The following is a 24,527-nucleotide window of genomic DNA, read 5'->3' on the forward strand; positions in this document are numbered from 1 at the left end:
TCATTACTATTCAGTTACAAAAAGCATAGTTGGTGTTTTCAGTAATGAAGAAACTACTACAATTATATAACTATATAAAAACAACAACAAATAGCTTTGGTATATATATATTTCTTTTTTTTGCAACATACATTTTCAATCTTTTGCTTTACGTCAATTGACATTTTTGTTACGGTTCACGTGTTGTTTACAGTACTGTTACAGTACAGGCAACGTGTACTTTGACAAAAACGCGTGTCCGCGGTGTTCAATTTTGCCGATGGGTGACATTTCGCGGGGGGCGGACACGCTACTGACCGCGGTGTTCGGTGAACACCCGAAATCGCCGCGATTGCACGTCATCATTAACTGGAACACCCGTGATCACCGCAATGCCGCGCGGCCATTGATACATGTAATACCTGTCTGCGATGGTCATTCAAGAGTTTTAAATTTACATGTACATGTACAATGTACAAATGAACATAATAAACTACATGTATGTGCAAATGTATGCGTACTTAAAGTGATATTATGGGCAACTAACAGTATTTACAATATACAATGTAGGTGTGTATCGTAACCGTTGTTTATTTTTTGTGTTTTCGCTCGATATACACTTGCATTTGTTAATGCAGCATCAACATAATTAAACAATATCCCGAAAAGAAAAATAATCCATTTGAATATCAACGTACTTTCGTTTTGACAACTTACGGCAGAAATGAATCGATGTACGATGCGAGTTTAAATGTAGTTTTCATGCAGATTCTTTCATACGACACAATGACACAATTTGGTTTTACGGATCATTTCAGCTTAGAGGGATGGGTGAGTCATGTAACATATCGAAAATAATATATATTTTTTATAAACAACCGGTAACAAGATGAGTTGTAGATAATTTCAGATACCACATTCATTATAACTTATTGTTTTCACCCGTTTCTTTTCAGCTCAATTCAACAGTAACAAAATGCCCATCACTTTAAATTCGGACAGCACGTAAAGTCGGAAACGTAATTAAAGCGCTTAGATCATCAAGTCTATTAACTGGTATGGTGTTAAGCAATTCAATCGCCGTTTTTTAACAACACATATAGAGTTATAAAGAAAGTGAGTATTAAATAATTTATTTGCGTCCGCCTGTACTGTCTGAAATAACGTACTGCATCAGTATGCTACGAAATTTAAAAATTGTCAACTGTCGATTGCAACGACTGCAATCGTAAACTGTTGGGTTTTTCTATTCATATACATGTATTTTAACAGATTATATTTTGTGTCTTTCAGGTTTCTTCCATTTCAGCACTGGACTCGTTTGTTGAAATAAAGTTCTTTAAGATCTTTGAAAGAAGTTCAAAATTAGTAAATATAGCATGTATATAGAGAATGATATTCCGGATCATTCTCTTTCATGCGGTATTTTCGTTAGAGTTGTTTTGTTCGTTTGTAACTTTTTGTGCTTCTTCCCGACTTTTTCTGCTGACATTTCCGCTTGTTCTCAATGCTTTGCATGACGAGTTGTGAACAATATCTGATGTAAGATATTTTATATTGATCTAATCAATATTTACTTTCTAACGTAGCCCATGTCATCCTTCGTTTTCAAGTTAGTTATTATTTATAAAGATTTGTTACCGGTTATAAATTTACATATCAGGTTATGAATATTTGATAACAACTCGTGATATTCGTTCATGTTGAATTAATTGTATGTTTTTGTTTTTCCTGCGTCTTCCCCTTAGCATATAACATTGCATTATTTAATAGATAGAATCCTGTATATACATGTATGTACGTAATAACAACAACATTATAAAGTCGGTATTTATTCGAAATGCACAGTGAATATCAAATATATACAGTATTTACATAATTTACATTCAGTAGAAGTATTCACATGTTGTTGTTCAGAAGCGACAGAAAAATATATACAGTATTTACATAATTTACATTCAGTAGAAGTATTCACATGCTGTTGTTCAGAAGCGACAGAAGCGAAGTGTCGCATGAGGTGTTTATCTCGGGAAGCATGCCGTGCAGGTCCTCCATGTACCCGTTGATGTCGGCAGATGTGCCCGCATCTCTCCTCATTCGTCTCTCCTCTCTACCCTGGCGGCGAAGAAGTTCATTAACCTTAGGCACAACACTGTCACGCCATACATTTTCCGCCAGGGCTTCTGGATAGAACACACCGCATTTTGTTGTCGCCAATATGTTTTAGATTGATATTATGCGCATTTTCGACTGTTGAATTGAGCTGAAAAAGGGAAACTGGTCAAAATATTTAGTTAAAATATGGTAACTGACCAATTATCTACAACTCGTCTTGCTTCCAGTGGTTAATAAAAAAATATAATATTCGATATTTTTCATGACAGTTCAGTCCTCTAAGCCGAAATGATCCGTAAAACAAATTTGTGTCTTTGTGACGTATGAATGAATCTGCACTAAAATGAAATTTAGGTTCACATCGTACCCCGAATCATAACGAAAGTACAATTGATATTCAAATGATTTTTTGATTTTTCCGGGATATCGTTTTAGAATGTTGATGCTGCATTCATAGATATAAGTTTATGTAAAGTGACAACACCAAAAAATAACCGACGGTTGCGATAGACACCTATACACATTGCATATATTGTTAGATGCGCATAATATTACGTTAAATACTTAAAATATCATGTACATAAAAATAGACTATATTTACTTGTATTCATTATCGCTTTAAAGCGGGTATATACGATTTTTATATGTGTTTAGTTGTAATTGTAATACATTGATAAAATATGTTACAATAACACAAAATAGGCAAGAAAAATTACACATTAAAGCCGAATTTCATAAAATGCAGCAAAGAAAATTAGCGCCCCGAGTCGATTGTGACGTACATATTTTCCTACAATAACCGAAGCATTCGTCTTTGCATTAGGATCGGAGTTAGTGTTCGTGCGCCGTATGAATAGATATCGTTGCAGGAATTCAAATAAACCGTTAAACTAAGTTTAGATTCACATCGTACATGTTTGGTTTACATGCTAGCGAATTCGGCTGTACAGCCGTTTTAAATTTCAGAATTAAATATCTGGCTTATTTCGCATTTTTCGACACGTTCTTCTTTACTTTTATTTTAATTTATATTTAAATATATATATATAATAAGTTTATTACACATTTTATATAAATTCATAAATATTTGACAACAACGTAAATACCCGCTTAAAATGAAAGGGATCAATAATTTACGTTTATATTTAATTATTTTATTTTTAGCGAACACGATGAACACCGCGGTAGATATAATGGGTCCGCGGTGATTCGCGACGTCCACCTTATTGAAAACGGCCCCCGCGAATATTTGATCTGAACACCCATCGCGGGGGTCGTTTGGTAAGCGAACACCGTAAAATGAACACCGCGACGAGTGGCGTTTGTCAAAGTACACGTTGCCTGTACTGTAGCAGACGAGAAATGTCTTGTTTATTTAGCTTAGGCTTTACAAGTAACAGTCTCTGCACAATCTAATGAAAAATGCACAGAAAAATCATCCGAAAGTGCCAAAAAGTACGAATTGAAGCAAAACTCAACTTTTTACCAAAATGGAAAAGTGAGTTTGAATGGCAACCTAGACCTGTTTGCTGACGAAGACGTGGAGGAGAATGACTAATTATTTCATTAATAATCAAATATTGGCACAAATCTACATTTGGACTTTAATTAGACTTTAATTGCTGTAATCATTTTGTTAAATGTGCAAAAATAAAACAGGTTTTGTGGTTTATCATTTTGAACTTTATTTAAAAATATGAGGTTTTCAGTTAATGTGATATTTCATGTTTGGGCAAGTGGCTTTACGTTTAGGGCAAGTAGAATTTCTAAGTACTTGCCCGCCAGGACAAGTTGATTTTTAGGTTAATGTTGAGCCCTGTGTCCTTAAAACCTTGTTCATGTCCAGCTTCATCAGATAGCAAGCTTGAACAATCTTTTCTATCTATTTATGACAATATTGATCATTCCTAATAAAAATGGTTGGAATCTATTTAAGGTTTTGATAGACAAGAGCTGTCAGAGGACAGCACGCTTGACTATTCGAGTGCTTGACAGTATAACGTAAGCCATCATGGAGAGGGGGGTATAATGTGGGTGTGTGGTCATTTAATAGATGATATTTAAAAAAAAGAGAAAAAAAAATTGTTGTTTTTTTTGGGGGGGGGGGGTTTGGGGGGGGATTCTGGGGTTGGGCGTGGGGGATGGTTTGCGTGGAGTCCATTGTGGTATGTCATGTAAGTGTTTTTTGTCAAAGTATGAATCAAATGTGATCATAAATAAAGAAGTTATGACAATTTAAGCAAAATTTATTAATTTGACCTTGAGAGTCAAGGTCATTCAAAGGTCAAGGTAAAAATCAACTTGCCAGGTACAGTAACATCATGATAGTAAGAAAGTATTTGAAGTTTGAAAGCATTGATTTTTTAGAAGTAAAATGGATCTAAACACAAACTTTAACAAAATTAAATAATTTTAAAAGACAAAAAAGGGCCATAATTCCATTAAAAAGCCAACCAGAGTTATGCAACTTGCCCTGTACAGTCCCCTTATGATAGTTAGCGAGTTTTCCAAGAGAAAAAAACCGTATCATTTTTTTTAATAGGAAACCTCGTAGTTGCAAATTTTTTTTTTTATAAAAACGTTTTTGTCAAATTTGTCCAAACGAAACGACGTACCTATAGGTGAAATGGCGTCGCTACGACTTTTCGCTGGGAAAAAAGCCAACAATCATTCTACAACATTTCGTCACGTCACGTGGCTTTTTCAAGGGCTCTGATTGGCATAGAGCTACGAGATATACCACAAAACACGCGCCAGACTTCATATATTCGGAAAAAACGAAAAATATATTTTGAAAATTTTGGAGCTATGAGGTTTGCGAATGACAGCGACGATATGTGTTTGTCAGAAACACTTTGTCCCCTTTTGCGCCGCTTTGAAGCTATATATTTGACCTTTGACCTTGAAGGATGACCTTGACCTTTCACCACTCAAAATGTGCAGCTCCATGAGATATACATGCATGCCAAATATCAAGTTGCTATCTTCAATATTGCAAAAGTTATGGCAAATGTTAAAGTTTGACCAAACAAACCAACCAACAAACCAACAGACAGGGCAAAAACAACATGCCCCCACTATAGTGGTGGGGGACATAAAAAGGGCCATAATTCTTATAAAATGCTTGATACAGTTGTCTGCTTGTGTTTATAGATTGGGGTCATGTTGGTAAAGAAGTTTGCAAGATATGAAAGCAATATTTCAAGGGACAAAGGAAATATTTGGGGTGGTACGCAAACTTTAACACAGAGTTATCAATAATATGCATATTCTAAGTGGAAAAAGGGCCATAATTCTTACAAAATGCTTGATACAGTTGTCTGCTAATGTTTATAGGTTGGGGTCATGTTGGTTAAGAAATATGCAAACTATGAAAGCAATATGTCAAGGGATATAGGAAATATTTGGGGTGGTACGCAAACTTTAACATTTGCACGCTCATGCTAAGGCCGGGATGAGTAGGATAGCTCCACTATATATATTTCATATTAATAGTCAAGCTAAGAAATGGGCCAATAAAAAAGAAGATTTTACCTTCAGAGCAGTTATAACAGTTTCTTGGTGTTTCTTAACAGCTTCGTGTGAGAACTCTGATGTAGCTAGTAAACACATGCTTTCTAATGCCAAATATCTGAAAAAGGCAAACACGGGGTACAGTCCTTGTTTAAGAATAATGCATACATTTCTGAATATTCTAATAACTTGAATAACTTAAGACAGATACTATTAAAATTAATTTAACAGTAATTTATTATGTCAAAAAGAGCATCTGTGACTTTGATATTTATTAATATTTATCCAAAAACCCTCCTTTTTAAAACCTTTGTTTAGATAAGTCTGAAGGTAATTAACATTCACTTTTTGTCACAGGACTTCTAACATAACAGCCATTTTGCAGTAAAAAAGATAAAAAGTAATGACCTGAAAGCCAAAAGGTTTATCCTATGTATGAGAGGGCCATCTGGCCTAGTCCGGTTTCAGAAAACAACATGTGAATACCATAACCAATGATTAACCAGAGCAACAAAAACTACACTAACACTATCACTGCACGTTCATACCTCAGATTTGTTTCGCGGTGCTGCAAGAACTGGCCGAGCTGGTTACAAGCTCTGACTAGAAGGTTTGGATCGCTGTCCATGTGGATGATGAGGTTGATTGCCTCAAACAGCACTGCGTTCTTGGCGTTAGAGTGCTGCACCTTCTTGGACTTGGGCGGCTCTTGAGCCTTGTTCAAGATGGTCTCCAGGCATTCAGACAGCCGCGTCTTCACAGCAGGATCCTCTGTGCACGCAAATATTAACATATGAGTCATGTTCTGAGAAAACCGGGCTTAAAACATGTGCGGAAAGTGTCATCCCAGATTAGCCTGTGCAATATGCACAGCCTAATCAGGGACGACACTTTCTGCCAAAACTTGATTTTCAGTAAGGAGGGACTTCCTTGAAACTAAAAATACCATAAAAGCGGGAAGTGTCGTCCCTGATTAGCCTGTGCAGACTGCACAGGCTAATCTGTGACGACACTTTACGCACATGCATTATGCCCGGTTTTCTTAGAACGCGGCTCATATTAATATTATTGGTGGTATTGTTAAATTCAATTTTATAATATTATTTTTTATTCAATATAATTTTAAAATAATTATGTCTGCTATTATCTTGAAAAAGTATTCTAAACAACAGCAATTGATTTATTCTAAAAACATATCCTTCATAACAGATATTGATATATTGGTTAAACAAACATATCCTTCATAAAAGTAATTGATTTATTTGGTAAACATATCCTACACATCAGCATATTTAAATTTTGAAAACCTCGATTTTATTTTACCTGTATTAAACAAATTTAGGTTGCCGTTTTTACAGGTGTCCAGTAATTAAAAGACAAAGACATAGTAGTTGGAAAAAATAGACACACTCTATTTAATGAGAGTTCCGCGGTCGGAGACATATGCCCCCCCCCCCCAAAAAAAACAGGGCTTTGAACTAGTGACCCCAATTTTAATAGGGGTCATCTACTGTCCAAGGCCAATGCACATAAGAATCAGACAATTTGTTAACGAGTTATTGATTGGAAAAGATTTTCACACTTATTGTGACCTTGACCTTTCACCTAGTGACCATAATTTAAAAGGGGTCATCTACTTTCCAAGGCCAATGGGCATGGGAAGTATTAAGCCAATCGGTCAATTGGTTGAGGAGTTATTGATCAGAAATGATTTTGACACTTATAAAGACGTTGACCTTGACCTTTGACCTAGTGACCCCAATTTATGCAGGGGTCATCTACAGTCCAAGGCCAAAAACGGGGATATCCGAACACTAGTGTCAGAAAACTAAAGAGTAATTATGGTACTTGTTATGTTTACCAGGCGGTGGATAGTTTTGTAGAAGTCGCAGGAGTTTGACAGACAGCCAGGGTGCAGGTACAAAGTAGTATGTGTAATCTTGTAAGTCTGTGTAGGATGAGGTCACAATCTGAAGAAGAACACCTCAAGTCAATAATTATAATTGAAACTTCCTTAATGTTCAAAAATGAGATAAACGTTTGCAAGACAAATTATAAATGCATTTGCTTTCGTTTCTTTAGCTTCACAACAATACTTGTTAAAACACAAGGGTATCTGTTTTGTTTCCTTAATATTTGTATAAGGCAGTCTTAAGAAATGCACAAATAGAGCACATACTGACAGCTAAATACTAAAATATATGCCAAAGCCAAGCTAGAGCAAAACAACAGCTATAAGCAGTTGGGCACCAAGGAAGTCAAGTTTTTAAAATAAAATCATAATAAGCACAAAAGTGCTCATTTGAGTTACAAAACTAACTCTTAAGGCCATTTGATATGGTAACCTAGTTTGGACTTTATGTGACAATGGTTTATACTTGGCCTAAATATTATCTAGATGAACAATTAGATCATGTTTCAAGGTAAGAAGGTTACAAACAAGAGCTGTCAGAGGACAGCGCCCTCGACTATTCGAGTGTTTGGCAGCATAACGTAAGCCATCATGGGGAAATTGTTCATATTCAATAATTTATTAGACAATCTTTCAAAACTTAAAAAAGGGAAAAAAAATATTATATTTTTTTTTTTTGGGGGGGGGGGTAGGGGGGTTGAGAGGGGGTATAATGTGGGGTGTGGTCATTTATTAGATGATCTTTAAAATAAAAAAATGAAAACAAAATGTATTTATTTATTTTTTTTGGGGGGGAGAGGGGTGGGGGCAGGGATTCTGGGTTGGGGTTTTGGGTATTGTTTGGGTGGAATCCATTGTGGTATTCAGGTAAGTGTTGTTTTGTCAAAGTATTAATAAAATTTTATCATAAATAAAGAAGTTATGGCAATGTAACTAAAGTAATATGCATATTATAATGGAAAAAGAGCCAAAAATCTTACAAAATGCTTGATTCAGTTGTCTGCTCTTGTTTATAGGTTGGGGTCATGTTGGCAAAGAAGTTTTCAAAATATGAAAGCAATATGTCAAGGGACATTGAAAATATTTAAGGTGGTACGCATACTTTAACATAGATTTATCAATAATATGCATATTCTAAGTGGAAAAGGGGCCATTATTATTACAAAATGCTTGACACAGTTGTCTGCTCTTGTTTATAGGTTGGGGTCATGTTGGTAAAGAAGTATGCATAATATGAAAGCAATATGTCAAGGGACATTGAAAATATTTGAGGTAGTACGCAAACTTTAACATTTGTTGCATATTCTAAGTGGAAAAGGGGCCATAATTATTACAAAATGCTCGATAGAGTCGTCTGCTCTTGTATATAGGTTGGGGTCATGTTGGTAAAGAAGTATGCAATATATGAAAGCAATATGTCAAGGGACATTGAAATTATTTGGGGTAGTACGCAAACTTAAACATTTGCACGCTAACGCCAACGCAAACACAGACGCTGGGGTGAGTAGGATAGCTCCACTATATATATATTTAATATATAATAGTCGGGCTAAAAGGGTGTATAAGGTTTGACTTGTTGACCTCGCTTTGTTCCCATCTGTCCTAAATTTGAAAGTAAGCATAAACAATCTGAACAATTTTTTTCAAACAAGAGGGCCTGAAAGGCCTAAAGTCGCTTTTTTGGGGGAAAATGCGTGCAGTGTACTGTAGCCATATAAGGAAAAATACCCCGCCCCCAAGGTGGCCATGTTTTCAACCAACCGGCATCATTTTTGAACTCGTCCAAGATATACTATTGGGATGAATCTTCTGCCCGAGTTCCATGAAGATCGAACTATAAATGTGGCATCTAGAGTGTTAACAAGATTTTACTATAGCCATATATATCCATATAAGGAAAAATGCCCCGCCCCTTGGCAGCCATGTTTTTCAAGCAAACGTAACCATTTTCGAACTCATCCATGATATCAATAAGACAAATCTTCTGACCATATTTCATGAAGATTGGACAATAAATGTGGCCTCTAGAGTGTTAACAAGGTTTGACAATAGCCATATAAGGAAAAACGCCCCGCCCCCTGGCAGCCATGTTTTTTAACCAACCGGCACAATTTTTGAACTCATCCCAGATATAATTGGGATGAATCTTCTGAGCAAGTTTTATGAAGATCGAACATTAAATGTGTTAACAAGATTTTACTATAGCCATATATAGCTATATAAGGAAAAATGCCCCGCCCCTTGGCAGCAATGTTTTTCAAGCAAACATAACCATTTTCGAACTCATCCAAGATATCATTGAGACACTATTTCATGAAGATTGGACAATAAATGTGGCCTCTAGAGAGCTAACAAGGCAAATGTTGACGGCGCACGACAGACGATGCACAACAGACAAAAAGCGATCACAAAAGCTCACCATGAGCACGTTGTGCTCAAGTGAGCTAAAAGAGTTAAAAATGTGAATACTAATTGTAACATCTAGTTCATGACTCAACTTGACCAAGATGTCAAGTTGGCCTAGCCTTGATATTGCCAAGATAGACGTTCTGACTTAGTTTCATTAAAATTGAGTAATTCATTTGCCTTCTCGATGGGTAACAAGTTTATTCTATGAATTCACCTTGTGACATTAACAACAAGAAATGTGTTTAACTGAACCACAATTCCCCTATGGCGCCACTTTGAAATAAAATTTCAATATATCATTTGGCAGGTTTAGATACTATCTCCCTTTTAAAGGTTATTACTTCCCTTGGATTGTATTTTTTGAATTTTGACCTTGAAGGATGACCTTGACCTTTCACCATTTAAAATGTGCAGCTTTATGAGATGCACATGCATGCCAAATATCAAGTTGCTATCTTCAATATTGCTAAAGTTATGGCCAATGTTAAAGTTTTCAAACGGACAGACAGTTCAACTGCTATAGCCACCCTACCCGGGGCATGAAAACAGTGTTGTTTTGACTTAAATTCCAAAATTATATTTCTAAGGTTCAACCAAAAGACCTACCTAGGGAAATTATTTCAAAATTGCATTTTATTTACCCTTTCTTTTGAGGTGTGGGGGGACTTTACTTGGGAATTTAAGGCAGTCAAAACATATACAGTGAACCCGCGGTTATCCGGAACTCGATAGTCCGGAAAACTCGTGATCCGGACGAAAGTTAAGGGGAACGGATTTATTATGCAGTATTTTCCCTCGTTAAGTCCGAAATCCTGCTGTCTGGATCCGGACATATATTTCGCGACACTGATCTGTGTATTTAGCTGTAATTATGTCTCATTAATACGGATGCTTCCCAACATGGGGGCTTAATCGACCCCCTGCCGAATAAACAAACGTGCATTCTTCGAGGCGTGAAGTATTGTTGTTTTAGGCTTAATGGCCAACCTGTCGTTGAAATAAAGTGCGATCACCGAGGCGTGAAATATAACTGTGTTTATGAGTGATAGCTAATACGCGTGCCTAAACATGATTCGACTCCAACTTTAAAAATATTTAAACTTAAATTGGTGTCGGCATTACACAATGCATCTTAAATGACACACTTGGTTTGATGTTTGATTTTCTTTAATGTCTTTAATGAGCTGAACACACGACCAATTAAGACGCTGATTAAAATGCGTAGGAACAGGAATGATGACTGTTCTTCAAGACCGAACCATCAAGGAGTGTCGCCAAACAAAAGTTACGGACTTTTTACAAAATGAACTTGTTATGCGTAAAAAGTTGTGCTAGGATTATTTAAACAATCCATTAAAACTTTTCGCTATGATTTTTAACATGTCGCTAGTTTAATCATTTCAACATTCCGAGACAGGTTATAAATAAAGATATTAAAATAATATCGCAGTTTTCTTTTTTTTTTCATTTGCCTTCAACACCCTTGATTTGCAACTCTGTGACTTAACCAGCTTACAGCTCGCGTGCCACCCATGGCAACGTCTTTTCACTGCGGCAGTATCACACAAGATACACGCAGTTCTCATGTACATGTACTACAATTCGGTCACGCGTTTTTGTATTTATATTGTTTAACAACATTTGATTTTTTAAACTAAATAAATGTCTGCATAACAAGAAAATATCATTCTTGATGCGAAATAAGTATGTAAATGTACATAAATGTAAGGTGTATGTCATAAGGTAAGTATCAAACTCTTGTCAAAACGGTACTGGTTCGATAATCCGGAAGATTCGTTGATCCGGAAATTTCCCCCGGAACGGACGTTTCAGGATAAACGCGGGTTCACTGCACTTTTCTACCCCTACAGAAGGAATGCAGCTGAATACACGCCCAAATAAGAAACAAGAGTGCCAAACTGTCACAAGATACGCCCGTTCGGAGGTTTTGGACACCATGCTTAATGCTTGAAATGCACTAAGTGACCTCGAGACCTAGTTATTGACCCGGCATGACCCATATTTGAACTTGACCTAGATATCATTTAGATGTAACATCTGACTAAATTTGGTGAAGATCAAATGAAAACTACTTCAATTAGAGAGCGGGCACCATGCTAAATGCTTGAAATTCATTATGTGTCCGATCGTGACCTCGTTTTTGACCCGGCATGACCCATATTCGAATTTGATCTACATATCATCTAGACTCAACTTCTGACCAAATTAGGTGATGATCAGATGCAAACTACTTCAATTAGAGAGCGGACACCATGCTAAATGCTTGAAATGCACTAAGTAACCTTGTGACCTAGTTTTTGACCCGGCATGACCCATATTCGAACTTGACCTAGATATCAACTAGATGCAACTACTGACCAAGTTTGGTGAAGATCGGATGAATACAATTTGAATTAGAGTCCGGACAAAGTGGCGCCGTTGAAAATGCACTAATTGACCCTATGACCTAGTTTTTGACCCGGCATGACCCATATTCGAACTTGGCCTATATATCAACTAGATGCAACTGCTGACCAAGTTTGGTGAAGATCGGATGAATACAATTTGAAATAGAGTCCGGACAAAGTGGCCCCTTTGAAAATGCACTTATTGACCCTATGACCTAGTTTTTGACCCGGCATGACCCATATTCGAACTTGGCCTAGATATCAACTAGATGCAACTGCTGACCAAGTTTGGTGAAGATCGGATGAATACAATTTGAATTAGAGTCCGGACAAAGTGATGCCTTCCGCCCGCCGCCCGCCGCCAAGGGGTTTCACATAATACGTCCCGTATTTTATACGGGCGTATAAAAAAGCAACAACACTGGAATACAATGTATCCCCTACCCTGCTTAGCCTAGAAACAGCCAGGGACACACAGCCCTTGTACTCCTCTGGGTTCTTCTTCACCAGGTTCTCTATCAGACTGGCTGCTGCTGTCACCACACCCTGTAAGTGTAGAACCAGCCATCAACATTAGCTGCACTACCAAGCAAACACAACTACAGGCCATGAAAATGTTATAATTCTACCAATATAATACAGAGAATGTGGGAAAGCCCGGCTTAAACAGTCTCAAATGCAGGTCATGCAGCGTGTACTTATTAAAATTACAATAAAACTATTATAGTCATTTTCAACACAACTTGTAGAACTTATTTTGAGAAATATATAGGCACTAGTTAAGGGTTTGCACATAAGACGACCATGAACTACTTTTTATCTTTAATATTTTTTCTCAGCTAAGCTGTAGTCATAACTGTGAACCAATGTACCAGTGTATTGCTCACAGATAAGTAGTACAAAGCCATTGACTTGTGCAAAAAAAATTGGGTGGATTGTTCCTAGGTAGGCTAAGTTGGTGTATAGTCCATAATGTTATTTGATCGGTAACATTTTAGTTCACAACTTGTTAATTTTTAATCAAAACCCAGAATCCGTATCCAAACTTGGAAGAGCACCTACCATGTGCTGGTCATTAAGTAGGTGTATGATTCTAGACATCCACTCTCCCATTGGGATGCTGTCAGGGGACGAGCGTAGCAGGCGCAGCAACGTGAGGGCAGCACTCTGCTTCACCGAGTCAATTGTGTCCCTGGAATTGAAACAATGCTACAGTTCACGTAAAAAGAAAATATTAGAAAGACATTTCTTAACCTGTAAACCCAAAATTGTCTTTACTAAGATTCTAGATGTGATATTTTTTTATACAGTACGCCAAATTGAAAATGAGCACAATGTACTCAAATGCTTCAAGGCAGTAGCCAATAGGAGAGCTGTATATCCCACCTTGAATTTTAACCATCAAGCAAGGACCTTGAGCTGGAAGAGGCAAGACTGTCCCTTTCCTTCTGCACATTGTCTCATTATGATAAACATATCAGACAAGTTTAAGGAAGATCCTTTCAAGGGAGATACATGTAAAGAGCAGACTTGAATATACAGATGAAAACTTCAGCCTTCAAGTGTGACCTTTACCTTGCGTTGATAAGAATGACTCATATCTTCTGCACATGCTCCCATGGGAAAAACCTTTAGACACGTATTGTGAAAATCATAGGGTAATAAATAAATAGTACAGAGCAGATGTGAAAAACAGACTACGATGGCAGCTAAATATACAATAAAGTTGAAGTGCGACATTGACATTCTACAAGGGCTGAAGACCCATAAAATTGCCTATGATTGTCTTCTTGACCTATACATACAAGAAACCGTCGGAGACGGGTGAAGCTCCCCAAAGGTTTTTTTATCACAATATTGCACTATATATTCAGATAAAAGGAAACGTCTTGAGGGCACAGTAGTTGGGGGGACAATAATTTTTAATAGAAAATTTCAAATTTCAAAGGGCCATAACTCTGTGAAAAATCATCCGACCAGAACCCGCTGATAATATGCACATCTCCTCTTAGTCGTGAAGCTTCACATAAAGTTTCATTGAATTCCGGTGATTAGTTGCTGAGAAATAGCCCGGACAAGAATTGCACTATATGTACAGTTAATGGAAAATTTCAAAGGGCCATAACTCTGTGAAAAATCATCTGACCAGAACCCACTGATAATATGCACATCTCCTCTTGGTCGTGAAGCTTCCCATAAAGTTTCATTATCATTCGACCAGAACCCGCTGATAATAAGCACTTCTCCTCTTGGTCGTAAAGCTTCCCATATAGTTTCATTGAATTCCGGTCATTAGTTGCTGAGAAATAGCCCGGACAAAAATTGAGCACGGACGGACGGACAGACGCACGAACAGACGAAGCGGCGACTATATGCTCCCCCCAAATAAATTTAGGGGGAGCATAATAAACCATGTTCAATGAAAATTCTTAAAATCCATAGGAGAAATAAAGCAGCCACAAAGTGGAGATTTGAATGACATAAGCGTACTACAAACAATGGACAATGACCCAACAATTTGAAAATAGTTTCATACACATTCTTCAAAGGTATGAGATATGAAGATATGAAGGGACAAACAAATGTTAAGGAAAGAGTAATAAGGTGCATGAGGGAATAACCCTTAACAGACAGGGACTAAAAATACTAAAACTTGTAAGACGTATTGCTTTTAAACAAGTTTTATATGCATCATAATTATTTTTGTCATATAATTATATTTATTTGTTTTATCTACAAATTTTTTTTAGGCATTTACAATTTGCTAAAGAACATCATCCAAATATGGTTGTTACTGGTTGAGTCGTGGGTTCTGTTTGATTCGTGGGTATAGAAATCACGTGAAATCTCGTGATAGAACGTTCGCACATGATGCAGTTCGTTACGAAAAAATGTTTTGACACGGTCACCATTTTTTTCCGATCAAAAATGCGTCAAAAACAAGTAAATAGTGTAATTCATCATAACTTGATAGGTCCTTATGAAGTATTTCCTCATTTATGTATTGTTCATATAGTGTTTCAAAGTAACACAAAATTGTTTATTTATGAGTATTTACCATGCTACATCGTCTGTTGACATTTTTTCACAAGAAATTAACCTGTCCTGCAAGGTCAGTTTAAAGGCTATTTATAGTATGCAAATCTTGAAATTCTGGCAGCCAATCAGAACCCACGGATCAAACGGACGCTTATTTTCATGATGGTAGTTTGACACTATCAACACAGTCGATTATTTTGATGTTTAAAGACGATAAACATTTGGAAAAAAGCAACACATCTTAAAGAAGGTTAATAATTATTTTCATTATGATTCATGGTCATATATTTATAAAATATTTGCGATGTAACAACTTTATGAAAATTACCCACGACTCAACCAGACTATAGCATATAGTGAGACAAACAGCGGTAGGACTTTTTTGTTTACAACATTTTTAATATATCATTGATTCAACATGTTTTGTTGATAATGTTGAGTACAGTACATTATTGAGGATTGAGCATGAAATTCCTGCATCTGCTCAATTAATTTTTATTTAAGCACATAATTATCGTTGTTTCTCGGTCACGCATATTGTAAAGAAACACAAATAACCAAATTAGAAACAATCAAATAAGAAACTTTGAACTAGACAACAGTTTAAGAACTCACTAACATATACCTTTCTATTAAGAGGTCATATTGCAATGTATCTTCAATAGAACTGTGGAGACATTAAACCATCATCGTGCATTATTACTTACGTATTTGAGAAAGTTTAAATACACAATTTATACTCTTTCATAATTATTGTAAAGTAAAAACCAACTTCCCATACATTTACATTATTAATGACCAGAGGAGACATTTAGACTATGGCAAGACTGAGGGGCAAAACAATCTTTAGTTGTACAAACACATCGGATTTGTCCAATATAAGCCTACTGTGAGGATACAAGAGGTATTTTTAATAAAGCTAAGAAATGACAGCCAAGCTGAAAATTAGTTTTTAAGGTTAATCACATGATCTCTGGGACGCCATAATAAATGTTATGCTTTTCTGCGGACTATAGAGAAATATCAGTGAATTCAAACAGATAATTAATTGTTTCAAACAGTGAAAAAACAAAGAGAAAATTATCCATAATTTTCATTGTTTTACCGCAACTTTTTGAGATACGTTTTGTTTCCCCATTGTGAACCCCAATTTTACCAAGGGTGACTACTCTGCATTTAATGTTTATAACAACATACGGATTAGCTTCAATTCAAGTTGAACATACATGCAATGACATAACAGGGTAATGGAAAAACTAAAAAAATAAACATTTGTTAGCATAAAATACAAAGAAAATTTGTTGGAATAGGTGGAATATCAATTTTAATTCACTTATAGAAAACATATATTTTCTATGATCAATCGCGAATCAAAATCGATATTCCACCAAATCCAACAAATATCCTCCATGTATTATACCATTATGTATGTCTTCCCTGTGACAAGAAGATAAGGACCTTCCTATTAGGTGGTAATTCGGAACCAACTTAGGGAAGATAAATACTGACACCTGCTTACTGAGCTAACTTAACCCCATCATTTTAAAATAGACCCATTTGTAAACTATTTGTAAAAGTAGTCAAGTATTGAAAGGGGTTGACAAAGCACAAGCCTGAAATACAATAGACGCAAAAAAGCAACAAATGCCTACCCGGAGACTAAAAGTTTTGGTATATCCACGCTCAGGCCCTCGGCCATCTCTCTGCTGCCTATGTTAGCCACACACTGCAGGGCCAGTGTAATGTGTATGGGGTTGCGACCAGCCAGGTCATTGCGAATGGCCTGAATCACGAGCTTCATCAGGTCATTGTTGGCCCCAATCAGCACAGAAATAAATAAGTAGCCCTGAAACAACAATAAAGACTTAAGGCTGTTTACTTTCTACTTTGTTGTACTTAAACATCAGTAATTTTCCAATTAATAACCAAACTGTATATTTGTTGTAAAAAAAATATTAACTGTTATTCTTTTATTGTTAATATGTAACTCCCATAAAGCAACCTCCCAAAATGATTCTGAAGAGATGTGTTAACTTTCAATAGAATATCTGTAGTTATTTCCAGGTTATAGAATAAACAGGGTTTTCAGGGTTTTAGACACAGGCTGGATAGAATGTTAACACAAGAGCTGTATTTTTGCAAATATCTCAAATTTCTGAAATTCATTTGCAAAAATCTTTAGTGCATAAAAGACAGTTTTTCTTGAAGTTTCAGCCGATATTTTAGGGTATAAGAATAAATCCTTGATAACGTCTAAAATCGGTGACAAAATTTCATGTTACGTGAAGCATAACCGAATAAATGAGTTCAGTACACATAGAATTTTTGCACAAGAACACATGCTTATTTAACAAGAAACCGTCAGAGACGGGTGATGCTCCCAAAGTTTTTTTTGTCACAATATTGCACTATATATTCAGATAAAAGGAAACATCTTGAGGACACAGTAGTTGGGGGGGACAATAATTTTTTCATAGAAAATTTCAAAGGGCCATAACTCCTTGAAAAAACATCCGACCAGAAACCGATGATAATATGCACATCTCCTCTTGGTAGTGAAGCTTCCCATAAAGTTTAATTAAATTCCTGTCATTAGTTGCTTAGAAATAGCCCGGACAATAATGGGGCACAGAAGTTGGGGGGACAAGCATATTTTTTTTTAAAGTTTAAAGGGCCATAACTCTGTGAAAAATCATCTGACCAGAACTCGCTGATAATATGCACATCTCCTCTTTGGTAGTGAAGCTTCCCATAAAGTTTCATTGAACTCCAGTCATTAGTTGCTGAGAAATAGCCCGAACAAAAATGGGGCACAGTAGTTGGGGGGACAAAAACTTTTTTATAGAAAATTTCAAAGGGCCATAACTATGTGATAAATCATCCGACCAGAACCTGCTGATAATATGCACATCTCCTCTTGGTAGTGAAGCTTCCCATATAGTTTCATTGAATTCCGGTCATTAGTTGCTGAGAAATAGCCCGGACAAAAATGTGCACGGACGGACAGACAGACACACACACGGACAGACGAAGCGGCGACTATATGCTCCCCCCAAAATAAATTTTGGGGGAGCATAATAAAGTAATTCTGATGTATTTCACATTGCCATAAGCAGCATAGCAAGAGGGTCAAGATGGCCCTAGTTCGCTCACCTGAGAGGAGTCAGTTCATTCAATCTTTACCAAACATCAAACTTGACCTAGATATTGTCCAGACAAACATCCTGGTCAAGTTTCATCATTATTGAACCAAAACTCTGGAATATGGAGTGATTTTGTTTTTGTAAGATTTGACCTGGTGGCCTATATTTTGAGTCGACCCCCCTTACCAAACATCAAACTTTAGTTACAAAAATAAGTATTATGACCAAGATTCATAAAATCTGAAACAAAATTGTGACCTCTAGAGTGTTTACAAGGATTTTGTATAATATAATGAAAATTTGGACAATCTAAGGGAAATAATTATGGCATTAATTATGTGATATATATAAAACCAATCCTTTCACCAAGTTTCATGATGATTGGGCAAAAAATGTGACTTCTAGAGTGTTCACACGCTTTTATATTAATATAAGAAAACTGCCCCCCCCCCCCCTGCCGGTCATGTTATTCAACTGACCGGAACCATTTTCAAACTCAACTCTCATATCAAAGAAACAAATTTTCTGACCAAATTTCATGAAAATTGGGCCAAAATGTGACTTCTAGAGTGTTCACATGTTTTCACTATACACATATAGAATGGAGAAATATGCCCCGCCCACTGGCAGCCATGTTTTTTCACCTATCTGGACCATTTTCGAACTCGTCCGAGATATCAATAAAACCAATGTTTTGACCAACTTTCATGATGATTGGGCAAAAATTGTGACTTCTAGAGTGTTTACAAGGTTTCTCTATAGCCAAAAAGGGAAAACTGCCACTATATACATATAGAGAATAATGCCCCGCCAACCGGCGGCCGTGTTTTTTCACCGATCTGAACCATTTTCGAACTCTTCCGGGATATCAATTAAATCAATGTTTTGACCACCTTTCATGATGATTGGGCAAAAATTGTGAAACAGTGTTTACAAGGTTTCTCTATAGTCAAATAAAGAAAACTGCCCCGCACACTGGCGGCCATGTTTTTCAACAGACCGAGCCACTTTTGAACTCAATCAAGATATCATTAAGACAAACATTTTGACAAAGTTACATGATATTAAACATAAAATGTTTACAAGGTTTTTCTTTTTTTTTGACCTAGTGACCTAGTTTTTGACCATGCACAACCCAGTTTCGAACTCGGCCGAGATTTTATTGGGGCAAAGCTTCTGACCAAGTTTCATGAAGATGGGACAACAAATGTGGCCTCTAGAGTGTTTACAAGCAAATGTTAACGGATGGACGGACGTACCACGGACAAAGACTGGTCAGAAAAGCTCACCTGAGCAATCAGGTGAGCTAAAAATCTGTTTCATGCACTAGTTGAAATTCTTAAGAATTTTTTTTTTAAGTTTTTGAAAAAAAGCACCACTTACCGGTTGTCACAAAGTCATGTGATCCTGCACCTTGATAACAGTTATATCTAATGTTGCATGCTTAATCTGAATTTCAACTTGCATTAGTATAAGGTCTTATCAGTGAATGTTCATCTAGATGTGAATTGTAATTACAATACATGTAGTATATAAATTATAAAGATATGGAGTTGTTAAATGCATACAAAAGGGGCCAAAATTAAGCATGATTACAGATCAGAGTTTCTGATCTCATGACATTGACAGTGAAGACATGTGACATTGTAAATACCTTAAGCAGAAACAGTGTTCTGGTAATCTAAGTACAACAAGAGCTGTGTTTGTGAAACACAATGCCCACTACTGCACTTTAAAGCCGAGCAGAAGCTATGTAAGACAATTTGGTATTATTTTGAATGTTAAGGTCACAGTGACCTTGACCTTTAACCTAGTGACCTCAAACCATGTTTTCTTGTAGATCTCAATGAGATGCATGCACATGTGAAGAATAAAGAACATAGACCCAAGTTTTCATTTTATGAGCAAGGTTGGGACATACACACACATACAATGACAGACAGACAGACAGACAGACAGACAGACAGACAGACAGACAGACAGACAGACAGACAGACAGACAGATGGACCAACGAACGGACCGAAGGACAGACAGACAGACCAAACACAATATACCCCCGATCATTTGATCTGGGGGCATAAATAGGTGCATTATTCTGCTAAAGTGCAATTCAGAGTTATTGACCTTGATCAGTGGCCTAAAAATTGAAAAATGATCCTGAATACATGTATCATGAAGTTTCAAATGCATACAGTACACTCCACGCGTTTTCCCCAAAAAACGCGCTCCCTCCGCGGGTTTTTTTCTGCTAGCGAGTGTTCACGCGGCGTTGAGATGGCGAGGTGAACTCTATAAAACGCTCGGCGTTACGCCGCGTTCGCTAATTCCCTAGTCTAGTCGGTAAATGCAGACAATTTCCGTTCTTATCAGTGACCGCCGCGCAACGCCGCGTTAGCAGTGTGCTACTGGGCATGCTAAAAAATAAAAACATTGTTATAATTGTTTAAATACTGCAGTACATGTATAAAAAAGATAATTGTAAAGAAAATTAATACGTATAAAAATTATGTTTTTTAATTCACAGGTACGTCTACAATATGAATGAATATATGACATTTGACAAATTAATATTTAAATCATAACACATATAAGACAAGAATAAATGTTACGTAAAATTTCCAAATGAGAATAATAATTAGTAATCCGAAACACAATACGATTTTTAATGTTAACACGACGTTTACAAATGCTTCCAATATACAGTCATCATGTATATTTCCCGACAAAAGCGCGCGAAAATTATGCTGCAATGTACAAGGTATACTCCTGCAAAGCGTGCGTGTATTGATTTTTTTTATACTAACTTAATAGCGCAGAGAACATTGAATTTGGTTGATTTCGGTTAAAAGTTTCTTTGGTATCTTTTAACAAAATTATATCGCAAATAAGTTGATATTTCCTCCAAAATAATTTCAATTCATACACACCGAATCTTTATCATTACGGTATTTTAGTAGAGTAATTATTTTAACAGTAATTGTACTATAAACTGATTAAAGAAGACATCTGGGCGGAACTGGATTTTAAGTGTTAGACGTTATGAAAACACGCAAAGCTTGTCTACTGACCTATTGTGTAGACTGCTGTCTGCGGTGTTTTGACAAAAGGGATAAACATGTGTGAATGTCACTCTGCCGATTTGGTCCATAATTACTGGTAAACATTGTTTTCAATGTCGACGCAACAAGAATACAACTGTGAATATTAAATGCAACTATCAACTCAATAGTTACCACCTTCTCTTAGCAATCAATAGAATAACCTAACTTCAAAGAGAAAATAAATGCCTTAGCGAGCAGAGAATTGACTTTGTTCTGACAATTAAAATCATTCCTTATGCATTCGTTGAACGTGTTTACTTGAGTAAGTTATGCCTTTAGACAGGAAGCGGCTTTTCTTTGATTACGTCAAACTGTCAATTCACACAGATTTGCGAGATTTTTAGGGTCCTTGGTCATTTGTTTACATGTTCAGTATAGAAAATCACCCGCTAACGTGAAAACTTTGGATTAAATTATCAAAATAAAAACAATGTTGCAAACTGTGTTTATATAAATTGGTAAGTATTAGTTAAAAGACGACGTTTTGTTTGTCGTAAATCAACGAGTTTTCTATACAACAACAACTACTTCTACAACCACGTCGGGATCGATCAACATGTATCTTGGTAGTTTTTTTTTATTGTAAATATTATACCACATGTACATGTATGTACTTGTTATAAATGTAATTTTATTTGAAAATCAGGAAGTCAAACAAAATTAAATTGATCGTTATCTCGTAAAACGCGGAGTTTCCCCCACGTTGCCAACGCAGAGGGCCGCCGCGTCGGTTTATCAGTTTTGCCGATCGTTAACCGTCGCGTCAAAAATCATGCAAACGCCGCGTCTGGCGGGATTTTCTTAATCTCCCTCCAGGTCAATCACCGCGGAGTATGGAGGGAAATTAGGGAAAACGCGTGGAGTGTACTGTACCTGCAGTAGGAACATTGATATCGAGATATTGCATGCTAACCTAAACCGGAGCATTATCCAGATGCTGACATTACGGTGAGCAAAATGGCTCTGACTTTCATAAGCTGAATACAAAGTGCTACTCACTATCTGGACCATGCTCTGTGGAAAGGGGTTTTAATGCATGTGCGTAAAGTGCCATTCCAGATTAGCTTGTGCAGTCAGGGACAACGCTGTCTGCTTTCATGATATTTTTCGTTTAGAAAAGTCTCTTATTAACAAAAATCGAGTTGAGACGAAAAGTGCCACCCCTGATTAGCCAGTGTGGACTACACAGGCTAATCTGGGATGATACTTTACACATTTTATGCATTTAACCATCTTTTCACAGAGCACAGCTGAAAGTGCTACTCACTATCTGTTTTTCTGTGTATCTGTTAGAGCTAAGGAGATTGACAGCTTCCATGTGACCAAAGTCAATATCATGTCCCAGCAGGAATATGAAGAGAAGTTTGCACACATACTTCTTCTTTTGGTATCCGTCAAGAGTTTTGTCCCCTGAAAGATCAACAGCAACAAACCAGTGCATTATTGTATTGTAAAGGGATTCAAGGGAAAATTAAATTGCTATTTGGCTTGCAATTCTTAAATGCCCTTCTTGAATTCTTAAAAAAGGAAGCAGATTTACATGCATTCTGAGATTCAATTTCTAAATAGCATGTTTTTAACTACTAATTCAGATTTTGTAGCGGGAAGTATAGAACATAATTTAGAATCAACACTATTTACAAACCTTTGAACTTTGAACGAATGTTGGCCAATTCCTTATTGATCCTTTTTATTTCTGCTTCCTTGCTTTTACCTACAAAACAAAATATAGTACATGTACATGTATTCACAATTTATTAAACTCAGTTTTTTTAATTACTTACAATGGGTCTTACAATTGCTTACAACTATAAGTCTACACTAGAAAATAAAAGTAAAATATTAACAATAAAACATTTTGCATCTTCATCTAACCCTGCATTCTTATCATTCTGATTGAGTAATACTTATAACCCAACATGATCTGTTTAACATTGTCAATATTAATCACTAGCTACTTTTTGACTAGCAGGTTACCAAATGAAGAAATTGTTATCCATTAAGCTCCACAACCAGGTTTTCATTCCTCCATAGCAAAATGAAATAGTTGTTTGGTGTGAATATTGAAGATTTGAAGATATGCCGTTTTTACAAAAATTAAAGTTTTATAACCCAGCAAAATTGATGCGGATTGTGACTCTTATAATAAAACTAAAGCTTTGTCACAGACGTGACAAATTCCCACACATGATGCATTGACAAAGAATATTTTGCATGTTGTCTTCACAAAAAACAGCGAACACCATGCTCAATGTTTAAAACCCACTAAGTGACCCCATGACCAAGTTTTTAACCCGGCATGGCCCATGTTCGAACTTAACCTACACATCATCTAGATACAACTTCTGACCAAGTGCGGTGAAGACCGGATGAAAAATACTTGAATTAGAGAGCAGACAATCTTTAAAATGCACTAAGTGACCCCGTGATCTAGTTTTTGACCTGGCATGACCCATAATCGAACTTGACCTAGATATCATCTAGATACAACATCTGACCAAGTTTGGTGAAGATCGGATGAAAACAACTTCAATAAGAGAGCAGACACTTAATAAGGACCGACAGACTGACAGACCGACAGACAAGCTCACTCCTATATACCCCCCTAAACTTCATTTGTGGGGGTATTATTACACCTTACAAACATGTTGCGTTGTCATTGTTCATTTAACTCAGTTTAATGTTTAAAATGTGTAGACACTCATACAAACAAATGCTATTCAATTATTAAATAAAACTTTTACTTAAAGAATTGCATTTACATGTAAACACTCACAGTTTCTTATATCTGAAATGAAAACTGCCAAGCCACGCATTCCATCTCCTTTGACTGTAGGCATCTTGACAAGCTATAAAGGAAACCTACAAAAGTACAAATGGATTTATTTAATATTTTCAAGACAATGT

General features: G+C 36.4%; 1 protein-coding gene across 4 annotated transcripts in view; it reads right to left on the minus strand.

Annotated features, from left to right (window-relative positions):
* Positions 1–24,527, minus strand: part of LOC127835587 (AP-2 complex subunit alpha-2-like) — a 70,729-nt gene that overhangs the window by 42,568 nt on the left and 3,634 nt on the right. For all 4 annotated transcript variants that reach the window (XM_052362048.1, XM_052362040.1, XM_052362033.1 and 1 more), the window contains exons 2-10: positions 24,397–24,482; positions 23,266–23,334; positions 22,888–23,030; positions 17,028–17,221; positions 13,399–13,528; positions 12,781–12,882; positions 7,469–7,577; positions 6,156–6,378; positions 5,629–5,725 (exon numbers count right to left, since the gene is read on the minus strand). In XM_052362048.1, the coding sequence (XP_052218008.1) occupies positions 5,629–5,725; positions 6,156–6,378; positions 7,469–7,577; positions 12,781–12,882; positions 13,399–13,528; positions 17,028–17,221; positions 22,888–23,030; positions 23,266–23,334; positions 24,397–24,460 (1,131 nt within the window). In that variant the 5' untranslated portion in view covers positions 24,461–24,482. The remainder of the gene's footprint in view (positions 1–5,628; positions 5,726–6,155; positions 6,379–7,468; positions 7,578–12,780; positions 12,883–13,398; positions 13,529–17,027; positions 17,222–22,887; positions 23,031–23,265; positions 23,335–24,396; positions 24,483–24,527) is intronic.

The sequence above is a fragment of the Dreissena polymorpha genome, chromosome 1, assembly GCF_020536995.1.
Source record: "Dreissena polymorpha isolate Duluth1 chromosome 1, UMN_Dpol_1.0, whole genome shotgun sequence".
Lineage (NCBI taxonomy): Eukaryota > Metazoa > Mollusca > Bivalvia > Myida > Dreissenidae > Dreissena > Dreissena polymorpha.